Raw genomic sequence first — 18248 nt, forward strand, 5'->3', positions numbered from 1 at the left:
AAAGATGTAATACAGGGTATGAACATCAGGGGAGGTTCTTGGTAATAATAAAACCTATTAAAGATATTTTACAAAGGTTTGTCCAATATAGTATAGTATTGCTATTTATATGGTATGATGTTTGAAAACCTAGTGATTTTATTCCTATTATACTATACTATACAATATCTATTTACTAAGGCACTTTCGCCCAATTGGGGGTTAGTCGACAAAAATAAAAGAACAAAGGGGACTTTTTTCTCTTTGCTCCTCCCAGCCTGACGAAGGATTCAGTTGAGTTTGGTTGGTACTGCCACAGCCCACCCTCCCCCATTATCCACCACAAAAAGGCTTCATATGCTGTATCCCCTACTGCCTGTATCTCATCAGTCACCAAAGTGACCGGAGCAAGCAGCAAAGCCTATCGGAACGACGTCACAATCACTCACTACTGTATTCATTCCTATTTCTAGCACGTTCTTTTGCCCCTCTCTCATCTATCCTCCTATCACCTAGAGCTTTCTTCACTCAACCCATGACACCAAACCTTGACTTTCCTCTTGTACTTCTCCCATTAACTCTTGCCTTCATCACCTTCTTTAGCAGACGGCCATTTTCAATTCTCTCTACATGGCCAAACCACCTCAACACATTCATATCCACTCTATTTGCTAATTAATTTCTTTCAACCGTTCTCACCCTCACTACTTCATTCCTAACCCTATCTAATCAAGATACACCAGCCATACTCCTCAGACACTTGATCTCAAACACATTCAATTTCTGTTTCTGTCACTTTCATTCTCCAAACTCCGATCCATACATCACAGTTGGTACAATCACCTTCTCGTACAGAATTCCCTTTATATTCATTCCTAACAATCTACCCTTTACCACTCCCTTAACTGCCCCCAACACTTTACATCCTTCATTCACTCGCTGATGCATATCGGTTTCCACTCAACCGTTTGTAGCAACAGCAGACCCCAAGTACTTAAAATGATCTACTTCCTCGGGTAACTCTCCATTCAATGTGACACTCAACCTAGCACCACCCCTTCTCATGCATCTTATAACCTAACTCTTACCCACATTAACTCTCAACTTCCGTCTCTCACACATCAACCCAGCTTCTCCTCTGAGTCTGCAACCAATGCCGTATCATCCACAAAAGCAACAAATGATTAACCTCCCACTCATGATCACTCTCATCTATCAGTTTCAATCCTCAACCAAGCACTGAAGCATTCACCTCTCTCACAACTTCATCAACAATAAAATTGAACAACCATGGCAACTTCACACACCCCTGTCTCACTCCCCCCCTCACTGGAAACCACTCGCTCACTCACTTCATTTCCTATCCTAACACACTCTTCACTGCTTGCAACAAGCTTCCACCAATTCCATATAACCTCATCACATTCCACATTGTTCTAGGTGTTAATATCAAGCAGCATTACTTAAAAGAACTATGCCATTTGGTAAACATAACCTTATTCAAACAAGAATAATACAGTACCTAATAAATTTTGCTAGGTATGATTGTACATTGAAATTCACTAAGTATTCCCTATCAAATCTATCATAAGCTTTCTCCAGTTTATACAATATAAACAGCAATATTGTTGTAATTCTATTATCTGGGGTATCAAACAATAATATTCAAAAAAACTTTTTTAACCTGTTGATGATAATTCCCACAATTTTTTATGTTAATGTGGTGTGCAGCTTAATCAAATTCAATCAATAATTACACACAAGAGACCTGGTGTACACTGTCTCAAATACATTTAACTCTACATGAATTTCTGTAATCATACTATTGCACAGCTGAGCTTGCCAGGCCTAAAAAATCTTTCTTCCTCTCCCCATATTAGTGTTCAATTCTGATAGTGAACAGTACAGTAGTTATTTAATTTACTGAACTGACAAAATTTATCAACTTTACAACCATAATAGAACATTGGTTTAGAAACTATATAAAGTAAAAGTAGCAAAACAACTTATTACATTAATGATGATACTAGTTTTTTATGGTGTTTTTAAGGTTTTAAAAGGATCTTTTAAGTGTGCATGGATATTTTTTTTTTTTCCGAAGGGTTAATTTGTGATCTCGTATTTCATATGAAGTAACAAATCTTGAAACCAATTAAAGAACTTAGCTAAAGGTATGAATGCATTCAGACACAACTAATGAACTTGATAAATAAATAAACTATTGGCAGCCTCACCTCAAGAACACCATCATCTGGAAGATCTGAACAATGTAAAGCATTCTTTATCTTATCTTCGCCAAATCGAGCTCTTAAACTATTTGGTCTCAATTCTCGCGCTACATCCTGTAATTCAAGATAAAATTCATATGACAAGGAGTACTGTTGAAGTTTCCATTTCATAGCAAAAAAAAAAAAAAAAAAACTCAAATGCTATAACTATTAGAACAATCCAATTCAAACATACAAATAAACTTGTTCAACTAGTTCTTTGATAATATGTTATTTTCATTAGTAAAATAAATTTTTGAATATACTTACCCGATAATCATGTAGCTGTCAACTCTGTTGCCGACAGAAATCTACGGTCGGGATACGCCAGCGATCGCTATACAGGTGGGGGTGAACACAACAGCGCCATCTGTGGTCAGGTACTCCAGTACTTCTTGTCAACACCACCTCAATTTTTTCCTCGGTCCACTGGTTCTCTATGGGGAGGAAGGGTGGGTCAAATAAATCATGATTATCGGGTAAGTATATTCAAAAATTTATTTTACTAATGAAAATAACATTTTTCAATATTAATCTTACCCGATAATCATGTAGCTGATTCACACCCAGGGTGGTGGGTGGAGACCAGCATACATGTTAACAAAGAAGCTAAGTATCCCGTATTTTATTTTATTAGTTATTCAAAAATAACATAAAATAAATAAGTACCTGGTAAGGAAGACGACTTGAACCATTACTCTGCCTTTATTAAGTACGTCTTCCTTACTGAGCGTAGCGGTCCTCTTAGGATGCTGAACGACTCTTAGGTGCTGAAGTATCAAGGGCTGCAACCCATACTAAAGGACCTCATCACAACCTTTAACCTCGGCGCTTCTCAAGAAAGAATTGACCACCCGCCAAATCAACAAGGATGTGGAAGGCTTCTTAGCCGACCGTACAACCCATAAAAAGTATTCAAGAGAAAGGTTAAAAAGGTTATGGGATTATGGGAATGTAGTGGCTGAGCCCCCGCCTACTACTGCATTCGTTGCTACGAATGGTCCCAGGGTGTAGCAGTTCTCGTAAAGAGACTGGACATCTTTGAGATAGAATGATGCGAACACTGACTTGCTTCTCCAATAGGTTGCATCCATAACACTCTGCAGAGAACGGTTCTGTTTGAAGGCCACTGAAGTAGCCACAGCTCTCACTTCATGTGTCCTTACCTTCAGCAAAGCAAGGTCTTCTTCCTTCAGATGAGAATGTGCTTCCCTAATCAGGAGCCTGAATAGGTAAGAAACTGAGTTCTTAGACCTTGGAAGAGAAGGCTTCTTGATAGCACACCATAAGGCTTCTGATTGTCCTCGTAAAGGTTATGACCTTTTTAGATAGTACCTAAGAGCTCTAACTGGGCAAAGTACTCTCTCCAGTTCGTCCCCCACCAAGTTGGACAGGCTTGGGATCTCGAACGACTTAGGCCAAGGACGTGAAGGAAGCTCGTTTTAGCAAAAAACCGAGCTGCAAGGAACATGTAGCCGTTTCAGATGTGAAAACTATGTTCCTGCTGAAGGCGTGGATCTCACTCTTTTAGCTGTTGTCAAGCACACGAGGAAAAGAGTTATTAAAAGTGAGGTCCTTAAAAGAGGCTGATTGGAGAGGTTCAAATCTTGATGACATAAGGAACCTTAGGACCACGTCTAGATTCCAGCCTGGAGTGGACAACCGACGTTCCTTTGAGGTCTCAAAAGACCTAAGGAGGTCCTGTAGATCTTTGTTGGTGGAAAGATCCAAGCCTCTGTGGCGGAAAACCGCTGCCAACATACTTCTGTAACCCTTAATCGTAGGAGCTGAAAGGGATCTTACGTTCCTTAGATGTAACAGGAAGTCAGCAATCTGGGTTACAGTGGTACTGGTTGAGGAAACTGCATTGGCCTTGTACCAGCTTCGGAAGACTTCCCCTTTAGACTGATAGACTCTGAGAGTGGATGTCCTCCTTGCTCTGGCAATCGCTCTGGCTGCCTCCTTCGAAAAGCCCCTAGCTCTTGAGAGTCTTTCGAAAGTCTGAAGGCAGTCAGACGAAGAGCGTGGAGGTTTGGGTGTACCTTCTTTACGTGAGGTAGACGTAGAAGGTCCACTCCTAGAGGAAGAGTCCTGGGAATGTCGACCAGCCATTGCAGTACCTCTATGAACCATTCTCTCGCGGGCCAGAGCGGAGCCAACCAACGTCAGCCGTGTCCCTTTGCGAGAGGCGAACTTCTGAAGTACCCTGTTGACAATCTTGAACGGCGGGAATGCATACAGGTCGAGATGGGACCAATCCAGCAGAAAAGCATCTACGTGAACTGCTGCTGGGTCTGGAATCGGAGAACAATACAACGGGAGCTTCTAGGTTATCGAGGTAGCGAACAGATCTATGGTTGGCTGACCCCACAGGGCCCAAAGTCTGCTGCAAACATTCTTGTGAAGGGTCCACTCTGTGGGGATGACCTGACCCTTCCGGCTAAGGCGATCTGCCATGACATTCATATCGCCCTGAATGAACCTCGTTACCAGCGTGAGGTTTCGATCTTTTGACCAGATGAGGAGGTCCCTTGCGATCTAGAACAACTTCAACGAATGAGTCCCTCCCTGCTTGGAGATGTAAGCCAAGGCTGTGGTGTTGTCAGAGTCCACCTCCACCACCTTGTTAAGCTGGAGGGACTTGAAGTTTATCAAGGCCAGATGAACCGCCAACAGCTCCTTGCAATAGATGTGAAGTGTCCTTAGCTCCTGATTCCATGTTCCCGAGCATTCCTGTCCGTCCAAAGTCGCACCCCAGCCCGTGTCTGATGCGTCAGAGAAGAGACGGCGGTCGGGTTTCTGAACAGCCAAAGGTAGACTTCCTTGAGAAGAAAGCTGTTCTTTCACCACGTGAGAGTAGACCTCCTCTCTTCGGAAACAGGAACTGAGACCGTCTCTAGCGTCATGTCCTTTATCCAGTGAGCCGCTAGATGATACTGAAGGGGGCGGAGGTGGCGTCCCCCTAACTCGATGAACAGGGCCAGCGATGAAAGTGTCCCTGTTAGACTCATCCACTACCTGACTGAGCATCGGTTCCTTCTCAGCATGCTCTGGATGCATTCTAGGGCTTAGTAGATCCTTGGGGCCGACGGAAAAGCCCGAAAAGCTCGACTCTGAAGATCCATACCCAGGTAGACAATGGTCTGGGATAGGACGAGCTGGGACTCCTCAAAATTGACCAGGAGGCCCAGTTCCTTGGTCAGATCCATAGTCCATCTGAGAATCTCCAGACAGCGACGACTTGTGGGAGCTCTTAAAAGCTAGTCGTCTGACGGAGCCAGACACAAGATCATGGTACTGCTGCACAGTCTGTGAACTGTCAACCATGGGGAAGCGAGGAAGTACAGCGACAACCCGAAGCTGTCTAGACTGTCTGGGTCGTACAGACAACTCCTTATCGGGTTGCTGAGGTTGCCGCACTGCGTCACAACAAGTCACTTCTGCTGGTTGTTGAACGTCTTCCCAGTGACACACTGACTCCGTAAACAAAAAATCCTCTAACAAGGATTAAGCTTGGACTGCATGTCTTGTAACAAAGCTCAAGGTCTATGGGAGCAGGTGTGGTAACAGACGGGGTTAGCGACTGAAGTGGAACCATTACCCTCCCTGGAAGCATGTTATGCTTAAATAAAAGTACATAGGAGGCTAAGCAGCTAAAGGTTCCTCTCCAAATGACAGAGTCCTCAAGGGAATATCAGAAGGAGGGAGAATAGCACTTTCTCATCTACAGGAACCATATCCGAGAAAAGCTAAGTTCTCTCAGTGAGGGTTTCACTGGTGCAAAAGCAGCAGACTAGAAGGCAACGTTATGAAACTGCTTGACAGTCTAGTGAGTTGGCAACAACCAAAGATGTGTGACTGAGGAGCATGCGGTAAGGTATGCAGAGCATGCTGTATGCAGAGCATGCTGTATGTAGAGCATGCTGTAAGGTAAGCAGAGCATGTTGCATGGCGTGCGGCTTATGCTGCATGGGATGAGGCTCATGCTGCATGGGATGAGGCTCATGCTGCATGGTATGAGGCTCATGCTGCATGGGATGAGGCTCATGCTGCATGGGATGAGGCTCATGCTGCAAGGGATGAGGCTCATGCTGCAAGGGATGAGGCTCATGCCGCATGCGTTGAGGAGGATGCCGCATAGTATGAGGCTCCTGCCTCATGGGTTGAGGCGGTTGCCGCATACCATGAGGCTCCTGCCTCATGGATTGAGGAGGATGCCGCATAGCATGAGGCTCCTCATAGCATGAGGTCCCTGCCTCATGGGTTGAGGAGGATGCCGCATAGCATGAGGCTCCTCATAGCATGAGGCTCCTGCCTCATGGGTTGAGGAGGATGCCGCATAGCATGAGGCTCCTGCCTCATGGGTTGAGGAGGATGCCGCATAGCATGAGGCTCCTGCCTCATGGGTAGAGGAGGTTGCCGCATAGCATGAGGCTCCTGCCTCATGGGTTGAGGAGGATGCCGCATAGCATGAGGCTCCTCATAGCATGAGGTCCCTGCCTCATGGGTTGAGGAGGATGCCGCATAGCATGAGGCTCCTCATAGCATGAGGCTCCTGCCTCATGGGTTGAGGAGGATGCCGCATAGTATGAGGCTCCTGCCTCATGGTTTGAGGAGGATGCCGCATAGCATGAGGCTCCTGCCTCATGGTTAGAGGAGGTTGCCGCATAGCATGAGGTTCCTGCCTCAAGAGTTGCGTCTGCCTCAAGGGTTGAGGAGGTAGCTGCGCAGAGAGAGGCTCTTGCCTCAAGAGTTGAGGCGGTTGCCGCATAGCATGAGGCTGCTGCCTCAAGGATGGTGGAGGTTGCCGCAACGCATGAGGCTGCTGCCTCAAGGATGGAGGAGGTTGCCGCAACGCATGAGGCTCCTGCCTCATGGTTAGAGGAGGTTGCTGCAAAGCATGAGGCTCCTGCCTCAAGGGTTGAGGAGGTTGCCGCATAGCAAGAGGCTCCTGCCTCAAGGAAAGTGGAGGTTGCTGCATAGCGCTGGTACCTGGCAACTCCCAATGCGGCAGCTCACGCATGGAGGCAGGAGGAGCCTCAACATCATACGTCTGGCAGGGTGGACTGCGCAGAGGTGGAGGAGCGCTCGCAGGAGGAGGTGTGCTAACCTTCTCTGCCTAAAACTCCTGCATCAACACCGCAAGCTGAGACTGCATTGTCTGCAGCATAGACCACTAGAGTCTAAGAAAGACAACAACAAACGGAGCTACTGTCCGTTGAGACTGAGGGTCTAAAACAGCTGGTGCGGCAACAGACGGAGTTACTGCCTGTTGCGGTACCACCTTGCCTCTCTGGGAGGTGTGCAGTTGTCGTACTGCAGCAAGTCCGAACTGACCCAGTGCTAATGGCTCCACCTAGGAGTTGGACTTGCGCGGAAGGGACCGACTTGCACTTAAAAGCTGCAAGATTTGGTCCATGGTTTCTGCGAGAAACCTCTTCCGCAGACGAGGAATAAATGGGCTCTCTCGTCTTTGTGTGGGTGGGGTGATCACGTCGGCTACGTGAGTTGGTTACACCCGAAACCACGGAGGGAAACGTCTGTTCGTCGATCAAGGCCTGATGAACCCATAAGTCCTTCGACGTTACTTCTCCCCTGGGCTTGGGAGCTTGTAAGAGGTCCCAGACTAGGCGAACAACTGGCACGAACAGACGAACCCTCGAACGCAACACTGTAACACTTTGCGCTTATCACTTTATCACTTTTGATTTTCTGTTTGCACTTATTTCACTGAACTCGAAACTTTAAGTGGTTTGTACCTGAAACACGCAATTCTATCTTTCATTAAAAGTTAGTAATTGCGAAAACAGTATTACAATGTAACAGAAAAACATAATGAAAGATAAATAATTCAGTGGCTGGAAAAGAGACTAAACACTAGATCAAATAAACTACGTTTAAAATCTCTCACCGCATAAAGCCTGGGAACAAGAATAAAACTAAAAACGTTTACCTTCTTCCCCTAAAGAGACTAGGGAGAAGAGCAAAAACGATAACAACGTTACCCGCTTGAACGAAACGTTTATCCTCCTCTCTCTCCCTCCGTCTCTATCTCTCTCTCTCTCTCTCTTGACTTAGAACCTGAGAGATGAGCCCAATTATATATATCGTTAAAACATATTATTGTTAAAGGAAAAAAACTGAAAGATTTCCCAAAAAAGTTCCTTTATTAGAATTAAAACCATTTAAGCTAAGAAAGAATGAACAAAACGCTAGAATCGGTTTACTCTTACTGCAACGTGACACCGTGAATACTCTCTCTCTATCGTAACGATAGAGCGCAAGTTGAACGTTCTGAACGTCAACAACTGCAGAGACAAAACAAAACGTTAGTTCAACTTTGAAAACAGTACGAGACTATCAAAGAAATTCTTTCAAAAACATTAAAATAGCATAATATGTTAACAGGTAAAAACGAAATGACGGGCTCAAAGTTAATTAACTTCGGTTCCAAGAAAAGACCGCCTACTATTAGGAAAGGTCGAATATAAACAAATATAAAAATTAATTTTAATAAGTTTATAATAAAAGGAAGTTAATCGAAGAGGCCTATAAAAGGCGGAGAGATATAAAATAAATCTATAACTTTTGTTAAGCAAAATTAAGAAAGAGAGTCTATACTCTCTTCGACACCAACACTTCCGTCTAAGGGAAGGGTCGGCCATTAAAAGTGAAAGAGAGTTCATACTCTCTTCGTCACCAAAATTAAATCAAAAATTAAATCAAATTAATTCCAAAAACTTGCTAAGCTAATGATAAAGCTTCCTGAATAGCGAAGGCTAAACTCTAGAGCAAATACATCACCAAATCGTGAGCAATAACTCCAGAATCACAGCGTATCCATGTAGGTCTAGCCGGAGGCACGACAGAGGAAAAATTGAGGTGGTGTTGACAAGAAGTACTGGAGTACCTGACCACAGATGGCGCTGTTGTGTTCACCCCCACCTGTATAGCGATCGCTGGCGTATCCCGACCGTAGATTTCTGTCGGCAACAGAGTTGACAGCTACATGATTATCGGGTAAGATTAATATTGAAAAAAAGCAAATTTCTATGCAGACTTACAAATTTTGCTTATTACCAAGAGGAAAATAAAAAAATAAAAAATTTATTTCTCTCTCCCAACACAGAACCATCTTTTATTGCAGAAGCAGCTTTAATATCACCGATGGTTCGAAAATCCCATTTAATTATCTCTCTCCAATCCACTTCTTTGAGGCATAGGCTAAGAACATAGGGTTGCCCTTCTCACTGACAATTTCATAAGCAAAACCCCGAAAATAGTGACATATTTCTAAAGAAAAGTGCATCACAAAATAAAGTACAGCATACAAATAACACCACTTTACCGGGTCTGCTGGTCCAACAAATTCTCTAAACTTGGCGGGTGTCTCGGCTCCATGGATACTCTGTATTTCAAGTGCAACTGAAGGACCTGCTATTAGCTGCTGGACCATACCCTGTCAAAACCATAAAAGCAAATACATTAGCAAAGTGAAAAATATGAATAAAACATTAAACAGGTATTTACTTGCAGTATTTATGAAAACAAATATTGGCTCTAATAAAACCTCAAGACAAAAGTTAAAAGGTATATCCCATCCAAAGATAAGGTCCCTGACATCATTCTATACAATTCTCTGAAACAGAAAAATGTAAATACAATCTAATTTGATATACTGTATACAGTACATTGAACAATTAAAACTTAACCCTAATTTGCAAGAGGGAATACAGTATTTCAATTATTTTGTATCAAATATAAAAAGACTGCTCCTTCCTTTAGGGGGGATACCACTCAAAGCATTCCCAGTTGTCTTTTACTTTTCATTCAATATCTTGAATAAATTTTCACTCGGTTACCCAACTTATTTAACTAATGGGTAGTAACAACAACAACCGGACTACCAGATTATATTTTACGACTTGCATACTGGCCTAAAGTATATACAGTATTAGTTTTTACTTGATTGGTATAAATAGAAACAAGAAGGTAGAAGACATTGAACAGCTGAGTGGAAAGGATGCCACAAGAAATATATTAAAGTTAACAATGAAAACAATGAGTATAAAAAAATATCTAGAATAAACATACAGTACAGGCTAAGATAAAATATTGTAGTGGCCTCTATAAAATGAATTCTAGTTCTTGTGTTCTATAAACAATAAATATCAAGAAATAAAGAAATACATTAAATTCTAGCCCTTAAAATTCGAAGCACTCAACAAAGTTCCGTAAATTGACTATTTGCCAATGAAATGCAATCAACTGTTGTTGAGGTCTACTACAAAATTCAATAATCACTCACTGGAACTTTCCTTCCCTCATTGAAATGTTAACCTTTTCATAGTTTAATCTTTATTCCTTTACAGACCTCCGTTACCATCTAAATTTACTTTTGCGGTTAGTGGTTTTCAGTTTAATTTCTTTAAAATCTCCTACCATTATGTGAGATACACCAGCCATACTCCTTATGAAGTGTCTAAGGAGTATGGCTGGTGTATCTCGAGTAGATAGGGTTAGGAACGAAGTGGTGAGAGTGAGAACGGGTGTAAGAAATGAGTTAGCAGCTAGAGTGGATATGAATGTGTTGAGGTGGTTTGGCCATGTTGAGAGAATGGAAAATGGCTGTCTGCTAAAGAAGGTGATGAATGCAAGAGTTGATGGGAGAAGTACAAGAGGAAGGCCAAGGTTTGGATGGATGGATGGAGTGAAGAAAGCTCTGGGTGATAGGAGGATAGATGTGAGAGAGGCAAGAGAGCGTGCTAGAAATAGGAATGAATGGCGAGCGATTGTGACGCAGTTCCGGTAGGCCCTGCTGCTGCTTCCGATGCCTTAGATGACCGCAGAGGTAGCAGCAGTAGGGGACTCGGCATTATGAAGCTTCATCTGTGGTGGATAATGTGGGAGGGTGGGCTGTGGCACCCTAGCAGTACCAGCTGAACTCGGTTGAGTCCCTTGTTAGGCTGGAGGAACGTAGAGAGTAGAGGTCCCCCCCTTTTTTTTTGTTTCATTTGTTGATGTCGGCTACCCCCCAAAATTGGGGGAAGTGCCTTGGTATATGTATGTACCATTATGTTCTAGGTGTTAATATCAAGCAGCATTACTTAAGGGCCTATGACATTTGGTAAACATTCCCTTATTAAAAAAATGTTATTTTTATTAATAAAATAAATTTTTGAATATACTTACCCGATAATCATGTAGCTGTCAACTCCGTTGCCCGACAGAATTCTATGGAGGGATACGCCAGCTATCACAATACTAGAAGGGGGTGTACTTACCAGCGCCACCTGTGGCCAGGTACTCAATCATTTGTTGTTGACACCTCCTCAATTATTCCTCGGTCCACTGGTTCTCTCTGGGGAGGAAGGGAGGGTCGATTAAATCATGATTATCGGGTAAGTATATTCAAAAATTTATTTTATTAATAAAAATAAAATTTTTCAATATTAAACTTACCCGATAATCATGTAGCTGATTCACACCCAGGGAGGTGGGTGAAAACCAGTGTACAAGATTAAAGGATAGCTAAGTATCCCATATTTCATATAACAGTTATCTCAAATAACAATGAAATAATAAGTACCTGGTAAGGAAGTCGAATAGAACCGTTACTCTGCCTCTTTATTTAAAGTTCGTCTTCCTTACTGAGCGCAGCGTTCCTCTTGGAGGCTGAATCAACCCAAAGGTGCCAAAGTACACGGGGTTGCAACCCCTACTAAAGGACCTCTACCAAACCTTTAACCCAGGCGCTTCTCAAGAATGAATAGACCACCCGCCAAATCCAAGGATGCGGAAGGCTTCTTAGCCTACCGTAACAACCATAAAAACAACAATAAAAGTATTCAAGAGAAAGGTTAAAAAAGGTTATGGGATTAAGGGAATGTAGTGGCTGAGCCCTCACCTACTACTGCACTCGCTGCTACGAATGGTCCCAGGGTGTAGCAGTTCTCGTAAAGAGACTGGACATCTTTCAGATAAAATGATGCAAACACTGACTTGCTCCTCCAATAGGTTGCATCCATTATGCTCTGCAGAGAACGGTTTTTGTTAAAGGCCATCGAAGTAGCTACAGCTCTTACTTCGTGGGTCCTTACCTTCAGCAATGCAAGGTCTTCCTCCTTTAAGTGAGAATGTGCTTCTCTGATCAGAAGCCTTATATAGTACGAAAGCCCATTCTTGGACATGGGTCTCGAGGGTTTCTTGATGGCACACCATAAGGCTTCTGACTGTCCTCGAATAGGTTTAGACCTCTTCAGATAATATTTGAGAGCTCTGACAGGGCAAAGAACTCTCTCTAGTTCGTTACCTACCATGTTGGAGAGGCTAGGTATTTCGAACGATCTAGGCCAAGGACGTGAAGGAAGCTCGTTCTTTGCTAGGAATCCAAGCTGAAAAGAACATGTTGCAGATTCGGTTGTGAAACCAATGTTCTTGCTGAAGGCATGAACCTCACTGACTCTCTTAGCTGTTGCAAGGCAAACGAGAAAAGCAGTCTTGAGGGTAAGATCCTTGAAGGAAGCTGACTGGAGAGGTTCGAACCTAGATGTCATAAGGAACCTTAAGACTACGTCTAGATTCCAGCCTGGAGTGGAAAGACGACGTTCTTTAGACGTCTCAAAAGACTTGAGAATGTCTTGAAGGTCCTTGTTGGAAGACAGGTCCAAACCTCTGTGGCGGAGAACTGAGGCCAACATGCTCCTATATCCTTTAATCGTAGGTGTTGAAAGGGATCTCTCATTCCTAAGATGTAGAAGGAAGTCAGCTATTTGGATCACAGAGGTATTGGTAGAGGATATTGAATTGGCTCTACACCAGCTTCGGAAGACCTCCCACTTAGACTGGTAGACTCTACGAGTGGAAACTCTTCTAGCTCTGGCAATCGCACTGGCTGCCTCCTTCGAAAAGCCTCTAGCTCTAGCGAATCTTTCGACAGTCTGAAGGCAGTCAGCCGAAGAGCGTGGAGGTTTGGGTGCAACCTGTCTACGTGAGGTTGACGTAGAAGGTCCACTCTTAGAGGTAGAGTCCTGGGGAAGTCGACTAGCCATTGAAGTACCTCTGTGTACCATTCTCTTGCAGGCCAAAGGGGAGCAACCAGCGTCAGCCGTGTCCCTTCGTGCGAGACGAATTTCTGCAGAACTTTGTTTATTATCTTGAACGGAGGGAATGCGTACAGGTCGAGATGGGACCAGTTCAGAAGAAAAGCATCCACATGAACCGCTGCAGGGTCTGGAACAGGGGAACAATAAAGCGGAAGTCTCTTGGTTATGGAGGTGGCAAACAGATCTATGGTAGGTTGACCCCACAAGGTCCAAAGTCTGTTGCACACACTCTTGTGGAGGGTCCATTCCGTGGGAATGACCTGATTCCTTCTGCTGAGGCGCTCCGCTGAAACATTCATATCGCCCTGGATGAACCTCGTGACCAGAGTGAGGTTTAGACCTCTTGACCAAATGAGGAGGTCCCTTGCGATCTCGTAAAGGCTCCTCGAATGGGTCCCTCCTTGCTTGGAGATGTAAGCCAAGGCTGTGGTGTTGTCTGAATTCACCTCCACCACTTTGCCTAGCAGGAGGGACTTGAAGTTCAACAGGGCTAGATGAACTGCTAGCAGTTCCTTGCAGTTGATGTGGAGTAATCCTTGTTCCTTGTTCCATACTCCTGAGCATTCCCGTCCGTCCAAGGTCGCACCCCAGCCCGAGTCCGATGCATCTGAGAAGAGATGAAGATTGGGGGTCTGGATGGCCAATGATAGACCCTCCTTGCGAAGGAGATTGTGCTTCCACCACAGGAGAGTGGTCTTCATCTCTTGGTTGATAGGGATAGAGACTGCTTCTAGAGTCGAGCCCTTGTCCCAATGAGCAGCAAGATGGAATTGAAGAGGGCGGAGGTGGAGTCTTCCTAGCTCGACAAACAGGGCCAGTGATGAGAGGGTCCCTGTGAGACTCATCCACTGTCTCACTGAGCAATTGCTCCTCTTCAGCATGCTCATGATGCACTCTAGGGCTTGGCTTATCCTGGGGGCCGATGGAAAAGCCCGAAAATCCTGACTCTGAATCTCCATTCCCAGGTACACAATGGATTGGGAGGGAATGAGTTGAGATTTCTCTATATTGACTAATAGACCTAGGTCTCTGATTAAGTCTAAAGTCCAATTGAGGTTCTCCAGACAACGACGACTCGTGGAGGCTCTCAACAGCCAGTCGTCTAGGTAGAGGGAGGCTCTGATGTTCGATAAGTGTAGGAATTTCGCTACATTCCTCATCAGATGAGTAAAGACCATAGGAGCTGTGCTTAGGCCAAAACACAGGGCTTGGAACTGATAGACAACCTTTCCGAAAACGAATCTCAGGAAAGGTTGGGAGTCTGGATGAATGGGAACGTGAAAGTATGCATCTTTCAAGTCCAACGAGACCATCCAGTCCTCCTGTCTGACCGCTGCTAAGACCGACTTGGTCGTCTCCATCGTGAACGTCTGCTTGGTGACATACTCGTTGAGAGAGCTGACGTCCAGCACCGGTCTCCAACCTCCTGTCTTCTTGGCCACAAGAAAGAGACGGTTGTAGAAGCCCGGGGATTGATGGTCCCGGACTATAACCACTGCCTTCTTCTGCACAAGTAGCGACACCTCCTGTTGCAATGCTAGCCTCTTGTCCTCTTCTTTGTAGTTGGGAGAGAGGTTGATGGGCGATGTGGTCAGAGGTGGTTTGAGGCAGAATGGAATCCTGTAACCGTACCTCAGCCAACTGACAGACTGTGCGTCTGCACCTCTCTTCTCCCAGGCTCGCCAGAAGATCTTGAGTCTGGCTCCTACTGTTGTCTGGAGAAACTGAGAGTCAGTTCTTTCCCTTAGATGTCCTGGATCCTTTCCTAGACTTGCTCCTGTGAGAGTCTGGACGGGAGCTTCCTCGGCTGGGGGCTCTACCACGAAAGGGCGGTATGAACCTCGTAGCCGGGGTATCAGCCACTGGGGAGCGATAAGTCTTGGGGACTGAGGTGGCAACCTTAGACTTACGAGCCGATGAGGCTACAAGATCGTGCGTGTCCTTTTGTATCAGGGCAGCAGACAAGTCCTTAACTAGCTCCTCGGGAAAGAGGAACTTTGAGAGTGGAGCAAAAAGGAGTTGTGACCGTTGGCAAGGTGTAATGCTGGCGGAAAGGAAGGTACACAGTTGTTCCCTTTTCTTCAACACCCCTGATACAAACAACGACGCTAGCTCGCCCGATCCATCTCTGATGGCCTTATCCATGCAGGACATTAATAACATGGCAGAATCTTTGTCCGCAGGAGAGGTTTTCTTGCTGAGGGCCCCCAGGCACCAGTCGAGAAAGTTGAACATTTCAAATGCTCTGAACAACCCTTTCAGTAAATGATCCAGGTCTGAGAAGGTCCAACAAACCTTCGAGCGTCTCATAGCAGTTCTCCGAGGCGAGTCCACCAGACTTGAGAAGTCAGCCTGGGCAGAGGCAGGTACTCCTAAGCCTGGTGCTTCCCCTGTGGCATACCAAACGCTCGCTTTCGAAGTGAGCTTCGTTGGAGGGAACATGAAGGAAGTCTTGCCAAGGTGTTGTTTAGACTGCAGCCATTCCCCTAAGATCCTTAAAGCCCTCTTGGAGGATCTAGCTAGGACAAGCTTAGTATAGGAGGACTTAGCTTGTTGTACGCCCAGCGAAAACTCAGATGGTGGAGAGCGGGGAATAGCAGAGACAAAGTGGTCTGGGTAAATCTCCCTGAGTAGAGCCAAGACCTTACGAAAATCAATAGACGGTGGAGAAAGCTTAGATTCGTCCACGTCTGATGAGGGATCAAGGTGTGCCTCCTCATCATCCGACACCTCATCAGCAGAGTGTAGCGAAGCGATCGGACAAGAATGCTGAACCGCAGAGTCAGAACGGGTAGGAACAATAACAGTGGTTTCCTCTTCCAGTAACTGTTGAGGGAAAACCTGAGGCTCAGACTGCAAAGGCTGAACAACAGACGAAGCAGAAGGCAGGCGCATGGGTGAAGGAGGTTGACTCCTAGCAAGAGAGGTTGAACCCAAGGATTGCACTAGCTGAGCGGAGGACGGAGGCGGAGTAGTCCGTTCCTGTTCCTGTGAGATGAGCGGAGCATGATGAGGTTGAGGCTGCGCAGAACAAGGTAAAGTTCTCGCAAGCTGAGGCTCCTGAGGCGCAAGTCCAGGGTGTAGAGGAGCTAGCCTTGAGGAGGGTTGAGCTCGCTGCAGCGATGGCTGAGCAGACTGACTCACGGAGGGGAGAGGTTGTTGTACCCCAACCGAGAGTTGCACCACTGGTGGAGCAGCAAGGGGAGGCGGAGGAAGAGTGGAATAACTCTCCTGATCCCAAAGCAAGGGTTGCCTTAAAGAAGGCTGAGGCTGAACACCACTGGGAACAGCGAACTCCGAAAGTGGCTCAACATCGTACGCCTGGCAGATGGTGCTGCGACCAGGCGGAGCAAGTGCAGGCGGGGCGAGCACAGGCGGAGCGAGAACAGGCGGAGGGAGTGTAGGCGGAGGCGGAGGTGCAACACTCTCAGCCCGACACTCACGCATCAAGTCCGAAAGCTGAGCTTGCATGGACTGAAGCAGGGTCCACTTGGGATCGGCAGAAACGATAACAGACTGAGGTAAAGCCTTAACAGTCGAGCTCTGTTGTGGCAGAACCTTACTCCTCTTGGGCGGAGTACAGTCGACAGATGACTGAGGCGAGTCAGAGCTGAGCCAATGACTGCAACCTGGCTGAGCACTCGCGGACTGGACTCTACGTTTAAGCGGTCTCGAGACCTGAGACCAACGTTTCTTCCCTGACAGTTGATCAGCGGACGAGAATAAGACGGGCTCAATCGTCTGCAGGTGGGAGTGACGGTCTTTGGAAGACACGCCCGCAACCACCGAGGATAGTTCTGTGCGCCTAACAAGGCCTGCCGAACCCTTAAGCCCTTCGACATTGCTTCTCCCCTGGGCATGGGAGCTTGCAAGAGGTCCCGGACTGGGAGGACGACTGGCTCGCACAGAAAAATCCTCACGCACCACACTGGCACCACTAGCACTTGGCACTGCACCGACACTAGCACTCGTCACAGCACTGGCACTAACTCCACCCACTGCACTCTTGACCTTCAGTTCTTTAACTTCGGCCATCAGAGACTTATGGTCACTTACCACTGATTCTACTTTATCGCCTAAAGCCTGAATAGCACGCAGAACAACTGACATATCAGGCGGAGGGCACACAGTAGGTTCGGGGGTAGCCACTACAGGGGTAGGAAAAGGTAGGGGATCATGAGGTGAGGAAAACATAGAAGAGTGAGAAGAACTCCTCCTAACTCTACCTCTCTCTAACTTAGTTGAATATTTTAAAAGACGGACAAATTCCAATTCCGAAAGTCCGGCGCATTCCTCACATCGATTTTCTAACTGACAGGGCCTGTCCCTACAGTCAGAACAAGCGGTGTGAGGATCTACCGAGGCCTTCGGAATACGCCTATTGCAAGACCTACATCGTCTATGGGAGGGGGCTTGCGAAATGTCAGACATCTTGTAATCCAAAGAGTTAGCCAAAGGGGGATCCAAAAACAAGCAAAATTCGTTAACCGTTATATCAGTATTATATAAAAGCTATCTAGCTAATATAAGAAGGATTCCAGTAAAGCGACAGCCGTTAATCTGAGAGAATACTTCACCAAATATCCGTGAATAAACTCGAAGACCATAAGCGTATCCCAGAACGTCTAGCCGGAAGCACGACAGAGGAATAATTGAGGAGGTGTCAACAACAAATGATTGAGTACCTGGCCACAGGTGGCGCTGGTAAGTACACCCCCTTCTAGTATTGTGATAGCTGGCGTATCCCTCCATAGAATTCTGTCGGGCAACGGAGTTGACAGCTACATGATTATCGGGTAAGTTTAATATTGAAAAAAGAATAATACACTACCCAATATATCTTAGCAAGGTATGATTGTACACCAAAATTCACTAAGTTACCTGTGCCATGAATGCA

The 18248-nt window shown here is 45.6% G+C and overlaps 1 protein-coding gene across 2 annotated transcripts in view; it reads right to left on the reverse strand.

Annotated features, from left to right (window-relative positions):
- nmdyn-D7 (nucleoside diphosphate kinase homolog 7) overlaps window positions 1–18248 on the reverse strand; it is an 83554-nt gene that overhangs the window by 15426 nt on the left and 49880 nt on the right. For both annotated transcript variants that reach the window (XM_068359277.1, XM_068359279.1), the window contains 2 exons: window positions 9595–9705; window positions 2214–2321 (listed from right to left, as the gene is read on the reverse strand). In XM_068359277.1, the coding sequence (XP_068215378.1) occupies window positions 2214–2321; window positions 9595–9705 (219 nt within the window). The remainder of the gene's footprint in view (window positions 1–2213; window positions 2322–9594; window positions 9706–18248) is intronic.

This window comes from Palaemon carinicauda, chromosome 35, assembly GCF_036898095.1.
Source record: "Palaemon carinicauda isolate YSFRI2023 chromosome 35, ASM3689809v2, whole genome shotgun sequence".
In the NCBI taxonomy this organism is placed as follows: domain Eukaryota; kingdom Metazoa; phylum Arthropoda; class Malacostraca; order Decapoda; family Palaemonidae; genus Palaemon; species Palaemon carinicauda.